Below are 10,353 nucleotides of genomic sequence, written 5' to 3' on the forward strand. Positions count from 1 at the left end.
AGCATGTTTATTCTCAGGTGAATATTAAGAGCTTCCGCTGTTGCATACTAAAATAAGGACAAGATTTGGAGTCCATGTTTGTATCATATTGTGTAAAAACTGCATTCAAGAAACTGATTTCGATGTAACATATTTGTATTGTAAACCATTATGTAATGGTCGTGTGTAAACAGGATATTTTAGATTATCATTATTTGATAATCTACGTAAAGCTTTTTAAACCTTTATTTATGAAATAAAGGTTATGGTTTGTTTTAAAAATGAATGCAGTCTTTGAAAAACGTCTCATATAGAGGTCAAAACCTCGCAACGAAATCAATTAATATGGAACGTTTTTAATCAATAAGAACGGGACATTTCATCTACCACCATGGCATAGAGTAGAAATCCCTATCTATTGAGTCTAGGGATGACAATGGACCGGATATGGATCGGGTGATGCTGTATCCATATCCATATCCGTTTAGTTTTTGTTCATCCATATCCGTTTAATTATTGTTTATTCCATCCATATCCATATCAACTGGATTAAGCGGGTTAATGGATATCCAGTTGATGTTAAAAAAATGTTACAGTATTTTCTAATATGCGATAAAAACAAAAATGTAATTTAGTAAAAATAAATATAACATGACATAATAAAAATTTATCCACAAGAACGTGTCATATTTGTCGAAGATAGTTAACAATTTGTTGAACTTACTATTAAACGTAGATTATTAAAAAATAAATATGTAATTTGTCTATTATTTTGTTATATATATATATATATATATATATATATATATATATATATATATATATATATATATATATATATACATACATGTATATATATATATATATATATATATATACATGTATACATGTATATATATATATATATATGTATATATATATATATATATATATATATATATATATATATATATATATATATATATATATATGTGTGTGTGTGTGTGTGTGTGTGTGTGTTTTATTATGATATATCATAGTTATTTTATTATTATAAAGGTGAAAGTAAAATGTAAATCTAACGGTAAATGCATTTTTAATAATAAATATGTATAAATATATCTATATTTATGTTGTATATGTATTTCGGGTTTTAATGGATATATCTATGGATGAAACTTTTCATCCATGTCCTTATCCATATCCAATTAGGTTCATCCACATCCACATCCGTATCCATATCCATTTAGGTTCATTCATATCCATCACGAAGCGGGTGAATCGAATGGATATCCATCGAATCGGGTGGTCATTGTCATCCCTAATTGAGTCATACAATAGTGACGATCAATGTTTGCTATAAAATGTTATACAGTAGTTAAAATTTAAAGTAAATTTTATAAGTAGTTCATTTTATTTACACTAATTTACGAAAATCGTCCTACTTTTTAACCTTCATAGCGATGGAGGGGTTGAATATCCTGACAAAATCAATGGTAAAAAGGAATCTATACAAGGTATCGAAGTGGGAAGCGACAAAATTGTCATCTCGCATCTTCAATATGCGAATGATATGATTTTCATAGGCGAGTGGGAAAATGATAACATAGGAAGTCTAATGAATTTGCTCCAAGTGTTTTGAACTTATTTCGGGATTAATAGTAAGCATGAGGAAAAACAACATATTTGGTATTAACGTTTCAAAAGATGAGATCGAGTCATTAGCTGGTTGTTTTGGGTGCAATGTCGGGTCTTTTTCCGTTTACCTATCTTGGTCTCCCGATTGGTACAAGAATGAAAAAAAAAAGTGATTGGAATGTGGTTATTGAGAAATTCAAAAGCAAACTCTCGAAATGGAAGGCATGTTCAGCATCCTTTGGTGATCATGTAACCCTTATAAAGTCGATTCTTTCGAGTCTTCCATTATATTACTTCTCGATCTTCCATACCCCGCATTGTGTGATTATAAGAACTTAAGAGAGTGAGGAGACAAATTTTTTTTTTTGGAGGTGGGATGGGGTTGGTGTTTCGGGTCGGGTAAAAAAATTCTGTGTGAGAGAATTCTTCTCCCATATTCGGATGACGGTTTAAATATAGGATCGTTAAAATGTAAAAATTTGGCTTTGTTATGAAATTGGTGGTGGAGGTTTCATAATGAGTCATGATCGTTATGGGCCAAAACTATCAAAAGTATATACCAGACGCATGGTGGGCGGTTACAAACCTACCATAACTCGCTAACAAGGTCATCTGGTGTTTTGCTTGCTATAATTTGTGCAGGTTTAGGGTTGTATAACTTTGCAGTTCTGTACAGTTTTTCTTTTTACAAATCAATTGGTGATGGATCATTGACTCTCTTTTGGAAAGATCCATTGTTATGTTGTGAAAGTTTGAAGCGCAAATTCGAAAGACTATATTGGAAACAAATAAAGACGCGAGAATTAAGGATCGGGTCAATTAGATTGATAGCAAATGCGAAATGGTTTGGCGATGGTGCAGACTTCCGTTTGGGCGTGCTAACGATGGTTTAGATTCTCTATTTGATATTTTAAATACTTACGTTTGTAATTTCAGGAACCAAGACTTGTGGAAATGGTCTTTGTCATCAAATGGTCTCTTCACTGCAAAGAAAGCTAACTAACATCATTGAAGATTAATTGCTTCACGAATGGTAGAGGTCAACCGAAAACCCTTCGTAATAATCTCGCCCCGAAGGAAGTCGAAATGGAGGGCGCTTAAACGTAGGTTTCCGGTGCTAGTTGAGTTGGACAAGCGCTGTATTGGACTGGACTTGATGCATTGTCCAATTTGCGACGACGGTGTTGAATCAATTGACCATTCTCTGATTCTTTGCAAAGGGGCATTAGATGTTTGGTCTTGGGTATATAGGTGGTGGGGCATGGTAATTTCTCAAGTCTTAGCCTAAGTGAAGCTTTTGTCGAGAACTCAAGTCGCCCATCTTTAGGGATTGGGTCAAAGATTTGGCAAGCGGTCAAATGGTTGTGTGATTATCTTATATGGAATAATTTTAATAAAAAGATACTTCAAGAACAACAAAGGTTGGAGTGGTCCCGCAGCCCTAAACTAGGGACATTACATTCAAGTTATTAGCTTCGAGTGGATTTCTAGTAGATTGAAGGGGACATCTCTCGATTGGCATGTTTGGTTATTTGCATCCTGATACATAGTTGCCATAGTTTTGGGTTTCAAATGCCCCCTCAGCATTTGGTTCGATGCATGCCATTCTACTGCTGCGCCTGATTTTTCCATCTAGCCATTGTGTTTGTTTTTTAGTCAAAAAATTTCGTTTGTATAGCTGCTGTTTTTCAGTTCGTGTTTGCATTTTCCATTGTAACTTTTGGTTTTCATTTTTAATATAATTCTTATCTTGCCTTTCAAAAAAAAAAAACCTTAACAATTTAAATACGATGTATTGCTAAATGTGATGACACACAAGACAGAAATGAAATCCCATTTCCATATGACTTTCTTGGATACAGTTGAATACTTGTTTACTTCGATTGAAATTGAAATGAAATTGAAATATAAGATGTCACGTGCATTTACAATATTAACAACGTTATTAATGTCCATTTCATTTCCCAAACAGAACTTCAAAATAAGCAACATCATCACCTAGCAACAACAGGAGGTGCGGTACCATCTCTCGAAAGCATATTCGCAACAGGCGACGGAAGCCACTTCTTACCGCCACTATTCTTCTCCCCATCTTGATTCCCACTACCGCCACGTGTCTTACTCGTGTGCCCTTTCTTCAACCTAGCCCCCACACCATGGCCCACAACAAAACCAAACTTTAGAGCCGTAAACACACCAAACGCAATCGCAAGAGGCCTCACAGCCCAATGATGATCCTCCACATGTTGATACTTATCCACCAATGTCGCACAAGTATCGAATGAAACACGCTCGACTTCAGCAGGATCAGCTAAAAACGAGCCCGATTCACCTTTAAAAACGAACTTACCTGGAAACTGAACGATAAGGCACCCGTTCAGAAGAATTTGTGTAATCTTACCAGCAGCCCATATTCCGTCTCGTTTATGCAACCACGGAAAACGCGGACTGAACACGTTTCCCTTTAACTTAACGAACTGGCCCACCGAAAATGGTTCCGCCATTTGAAGCTGCGAGCAATGTCCTTTCCATAACATCGCACGTCCGATAAAACCGGCACTAACGTTTCCGTCACGGTCTATCGAGTGTAAAATGCCGATAAACGAGTGGTTTCTGTTTCCGGGCTCATCTAATAAGTGCACCCAGTTTCCTGCGGCTAAACCGTAAGTGACCCGTTCTAGAGTGGTGATGTTAACCCTTAAAGGGTTGTGGATCCCTTGAACTCGAACAAGAACAAACCCGTCTCGATCAGTGTCTTTTTCCAAACCAACTATGGTTCCTTCAGATACAGCCATGGTTTTGCAATTGTTTGGTGTTTTTCGAGATCGAACTGTATCGCCCACTTGCAGATGATCTTTTGCAACAAACCATGTGGAGCAACCATTTACAAGTGTTCGGTCTGGTGATATTCTACTACCTAGACCGATCCATTCTCCATCGTTGAACACAGTGTCACGTGAACTGCAGGTTAAAAGTTCAATTTTTTTTTACAAAAAAAAGATGATAACGAGCAAACAGCTAGTAGTATGTCTCTATTTACATATACAAGGATGATACTCATCCATAAGAGAGTTGGCAAAATAGGTAGGTCTTGTTGCAGGTCAAAATGGGTTCAGCAGTTCAGATTGGGTAGAAAAGCAAAAACATTTTTTTAATTAAAAATGAATGCATTATGTAAGAATGCAAAGACAACAAAGATATCTAAATATTTAAACAATAACATATTTCAAGATATTGTATGCATATAAGTGATTAGAGTTGGTAAAATAGGTGGGTCTTGTTGCAGGTCAAAATGGGTTCAGCCGTTAAAATTGGGTTGAAAAGCAAAACTTTTTTGTTACTAAAATAAATGCAATACGTAAGAATGCAAAAACAATCCTTTAGATAGATAAAATATTTGAAAAGTAACAAGATTTAAGAAATTGTATACATTAAATGATTAGAAAAGACTGTGTGTGACTTCCATCCTGACCCATTTGACCTTGTGCCCTTTTATAGTAACTTATCAATTTGACCCATTTGAGATAAAACACGATCAAAAGTTATCAGCTACTGGACCAAACTGACCCACCTAATTTAATAATTTAACAGATGTAAGGTATCATAAAGACACACACACACACACACACACACACACACACACAGCAAATGACACTAGGTAGAGATAACCTGCCTTTCAAATGCGTGGCTAATATCTGCAATGAGTGGTCGATTGCGGAGATCATATTCAAAACAGCCACTGAGAACATTTTCAACTACAGGAGGTAGACCATTCGGAAGCTGTGGTTTTTCTTGTTTTAACACGACCGAGTTGTATATCTCGCCAACTGATTTACCAAACCATGGTTGTACACCAGTCAACATTTCCAATATGCAGCATCCAAAACCCCAACTATCGGTCTCAACACTTATCGGACCTCTGACTTCTGGGTCCCACTGTTCTGGAGCCATATAATTAGGTGATCCAAGCCTAAGAGACATATCCGGATCAGGTAGTTGGACCCCAAGAAGAAAAAACGGGATCCCGAAATCACCAAGAACCACTTGATCATGCTCATCAAGTAGAAGATTAGTTGGCTTGATATTTAACGCCAGGATGTTTAGGGAGTGCACTTCGTTAATTCCTTGCGCTAATCCCACACCGTACCTGCAAAAATCAAACGTTGTTCCGTCTAATATGTAATTTTCAGCTCAATACTTTATAAACAAAATAAAGATTAAAAAATAAATTACAAGCTTGAAAATATCACCTTAAGACATCAGGCAATGGAAGTTTTCCACCTTTAAGCTTTGCCATTCGATCACCCACTGATCCTTCATAAAATTTCATGACAATACAGATTTGGGGAGAGACCTGAAAGTAATGATCTTGTAGATCAGTTACAGAACTTATATACCAAGAGTAGAGGTGACAATTTCAACCCATTTACTTTATTGGATTAATTTGGGTTACGTTTAGTCTCTCATGGGTCAAAGGAACTATAATAGCAATAGATTAAAGGAAGCGGCTTATACCCAATGGGCATCTTTAGATTGAATGCATTAAACACCCTAAATCATATTATGATAATAATAATGTAGAACTAAAGTAACTTTCATAATCATCTTTCACAAACTAAATATCTATAAAATGTTCAACAACTCCAGACAAAATTAGTCCGGGTAGATCTGACCCACCCCATATAAAGAACTGCCATTTTGACCCAAACCCGCTTGACCTTTTATCCAACCCAAACAAAAGAATATAACACGTAGTAAACCAAATGGATGCAGCCACCTTTCCAGATACAACTGAGATACCATGCAACCAACAAACACGTTGGAGCTTACGCAACTTGAGGAAAAACTCCTCAAACTTAGCCACAAACTTAGGCATGTCTTCTTCTTTTATAGGATGTAACATCTTAACAGCCACTTCATGATACTCATCATAATCATGTGATGATTGATGATGTGTAGCTAACCATACATCCCCAAACGGTCCATGTCCAATCCTGTGCTTAAGTTTCAACAATGAAGAATCTATTCGAGGATTAGGTTGATTTGGTGTAGCTACAACGGTTCGAAGATGTTCAGGATCACCTTCATAGAGCATATAATCAAACGAAGGGGCTGACGGCTCTGCTCCTACTTCAGCCATTTTACCTTTGAAACTGCACACACAAAAAACAGACATACGTAAACCGTCTGAGCTATTGGTTGGTATAACTTGATACTAGATTAAAATAAATTACATTGATATAATGTAAACGTGCAAAATAAAATGAAGTCATCACTGGTTAACATTGTTCAAACAATTGTACAACTATACCGAGTACGGACTACCCCTAATCCCGTATAATTCATAATATTACTACATGTCTACATCTACCATAAAAACTTCCACACAATAATTTTAAAACTACTTTCTCACCGATAAAACACTTGTTAATGTTATTTCTAAAGTTACAATTAAAACTTTTTCAGAAAGCGAAAGATCAATGTAACTGAGTCATACAAATCAAGTATGAACGTACTAGAAATTCTTAATCCCAATGAACCAACGTCAGGGGCGTATGGATTAGCTTATTTTTCGGGCTTATTTAGCTTTGAAACAACAAATAAACTTCATTTTAGCAATAAGCTCGAGTTGATAAGCTAAAAACTGTAATCAAAATAAGTGCTTTTCTTAATAAAATAAGCTAAGACTCAGCTATGTAGAAAATTAAAAAACTCAATCCAAAGCCCTGAGCAATAAAAGAAAACCCTAACCCTAACCGTGTAATTAAACAGGCACTACTCATAAGCGATATATATGCAGTTAAGCTCCAAATTCTGTTCTGAAAACTTTAGGGCTAAAATAGTAAATCATGAGATACTTCAATAAGCTTAAACAAAAAATTACTTATACAATCAGCAAGTTTAAATTAACACTTGTAAGTTGTTATCAAATTCTGGTTCTACAATCTCAAAATCAGACGTCAATACACACCCTAATTTAAACGATATACAGTATCAAATTAGACATATACATAAAGTAACATACAGTTTATACGATATGTATCGTATCGTATCGTATCGAATGAAATGATATATGATTGGGGAAACAATAAAAAGATCGGAAAATGAAATTAGGAGATTATAAATAAATTAAAAGTTTGTGAAGAGAATAATAAAAAAGAATAGTGAAGAGTATACGTTTGGGAATAGTGAGAATGAAGTCGGTTTTGAGAGCGGCAAAAAGAAAAGTACAGTAATAGGGGTGACGTATCAAAAGATGCAACCTTTTAATGGAGTCTGCAAGTATTTGGATCAGATTTTTTTTTTTTTTTTTTTTTTTTTTTTTTTCCGGCGAAAAAGAAGTATATTAAATAAACCTTCATCATAACGACGAAGATTAACAAGATACAACAATGCAAGAGACTATTGAGCTCGAAAAATACGGAAAAATTGAAAGAAAAAACAAAAAACAAACGAAAGCTCCTGATTGACATAAGAAGCCCAACTTGGAATGGGCTTAAGACCCCACTCGATACAGGGCTCACTGAACAGCTGGACTTAAGATCCTTAACTCGATGAAAGCCCACCATTTACGGGCTCGGGAGCCTAAAGAAACAAAAGACACTGACCCCAATTTTGACTAGGTTCAAGAGTCTAATTCAATCGACAATAAAAAACCGTCTTCCCATCTTGAGATTGAAAGTGAAAAATCAACAACGTAACCCCACAAACTCACCAACAAACACGAAGATACCAGTTGAAACAACTTCCAAATCCCATCTGAGGATTAATCGCAAGAGACAGAAAAGGAAATCCTAGGCTATTGAAAAATTAAGAGACGAGAAACAATTGAGAATGAGGTATGCAGTTGTCACACCCCCAAAATGGACCAGGGGTAATTGTGACCAATCATATCATAACACAGTTGTATAAGCGAGAACGACTCTAAATGAGACGTTTTATTTATTAAATAAACAGCGGAAGCATTATTCAAAGTTTTACATCATAAGAGTACAGTAAATGGAAAATGTCTTAAACAAAATGATAAATATGAATGATGGACTCCATGCAAGCAGCAAAGCATACATCAATCATCTAGTAGCAAGTAGCAGCTAGCTCAATCATCACTTGAGACAAAACACGCTTAAAGTGTCAACCAAAAAGGTTGAGTGAAATTCATAGGTTTATAAATAATATCCAAAGTTTTAGACCATAAGATTTAGTTTAAAGTTGATTGATATAGAAATATCAATCTAAAAGTGTTGCTGCATTTTGTAATATCGCTACTAAACAAGTTTACCCTATGACACCTTGTACTGTCAGTGTCGTGGAATCATTATTATGTAACCAAAGACCAACGGTCGAATGGTTAGAGACGTTACTCTCAATAGATCTATTCACAATAATTAAGTTTGCATTTAAACGTAGCAATTAACGATATTACGATAGGGATTTAGCATGAATCAAAGCATGACAGCATAGTTAACAATTTAGTACTTGTGTCTAAGCGTAAAACAGTTATAAAGCAAGCATGTGTCTCACCCCAAAAGTTATAAAACAGTTATGAAACAGTAAAAAGTGGGGCTATGAAGTTCACCTTAGTAGCACACGAAAGAATTGAATGGAAGGACGTGACCGAGATCTCAACCTAGAGATAGAACGTATGATCAGACATTGCCTAACAGACAATAGTATATAGTACTATATTGATAGTAATGGTTCACTAAAGAATTTCCATTTTCGGAAGGTTACTATTTATGAAAAGTTTCCACTTATAGTAATTTTCCAATTTTAGAAAGTTCGGGTTATTCTTTAGCAAGATGTTGTACAACTCTACTCAAACTTCGTTGCTATCAAATAAGTCAGGAATGACCAGATGTAACCGGGGGCCCAGGATTCTTGACCAGAATCTAAGTCATGGCATTCGAGATCCACAAGCTTACCCATAAATGGCAACCTAGACATCATTCACTTACGACCGTGAGTAGCGATGAAGTTCACATGAATTATACATTATCTTTGATTAACCTTCACTTTAGGTGTATACACACAACGAATTATTAATGTACTTAATAATTATATATGTGATAATATAACTTAAGTTTTATTTAATATTTAGTTATTATACCTTAGTATGTCTTATATATATTAAATATAATTACCTTTAAATAAATACCTAAATTACTTCAAAAATAATAGTGTTTTATTAATCGAACATTATTCAAAAAATGTCTAAATAATAAATTAAATATCTAAAAATTACATACATAATTTTTATAGTCTTAGTTAATCATATAGATTAGTAGAAAAATTTAAGAAAATGTTTTTATTATATTTTTGTATTTATTTTTGTTTTTACCCTTAATGTATTCACAAAATAATTTTAATTCTACATAATTACTAAATAAACCCTAATAATTATTTTTATAATTTTTATAAGTTTCTATCAGTCTAATAACCTGTAGAAAAATATTAATTTTTTTTTTATTATTTTATATTTATTCTTAATTTACCTTCGAATTACATAATAATATAGCTTAATTATATAATAAATACCAATTTGACCCAAGTAATTATTTTTATAATTTTTTCAGATCTATATAAGTTTTAAAAACTCAGAAAGAAATTATATAAATTTTATTTTTGGTTAAAAGTATTTATTACGAATTTTACATTGTTTTTACGTTTAAACACTACATAATTCGTATTTAATTATAAATAATATTCCATAAATTATCAAAATTATTTTTATGCATCATAACACTTATAATACTAATT

The 10,353-nt window shown here is 34.0% G+C and overlaps 1 protein-coding gene across 2 annotated transcripts; it reads right to left on the reverse strand.

The window, feature by feature from the left end:
* Positions 1-3,422: 3,422 nt before the first annotated feature.
* Positions 3,423-7,874, reverse strand: LOC139872146 (protein KINASE OF THE OUTER CHLOROPLAST MEMBRANE 1-like). 2 transcript variants are annotated; one of them, XM_071859969.1, is made up of 5 exons: positions 7,774-7,874; positions 6,374-6,749; positions 5,847-5,950; positions 5,270-5,743; positions 3,423-4,557 (listed from the first exon to the last, which is right to left on the reverse strand). In XM_071859969.1, exons 2-5 carry the CDS (start codon positions 6,734-6,736, stop codon positions 3,591-3,593), a joined length of 1,908 nt encoding a protein of 635 aa, XP_071716070.1. In that variant the 5' UTR covers positions 6,737-6,749; positions 7,774-7,874; the 3' UTR covers positions 3,423-3,590. The 2 variants fall into 2 exon arrangements, with proteins under 2 accessions (XP_071716070.1, XP_071716071.1); XM_071859970.1 differs by lacking the exon at positions 7,774-7,874 and adding an exon at positions 7,622-7,736.
* Positions 7,875-10,353: the final 2,479 nt, after the last annotated feature.

The sequence above is a fragment of the Rutidosis leptorrhynchoides genome, chromosome 10 (genome assembly GCF_046630445.1).
Source record: "Rutidosis leptorrhynchoides isolate AG116_Rl617_1_P2 chromosome 10, CSIRO_AGI_Rlap_v1, whole genome shotgun sequence".
NCBI lineage: Eukaryota > Viridiplantae > Streptophyta > Magnoliopsida > Asterales > Asteraceae > Rutidosis > Rutidosis leptorrhynchoides.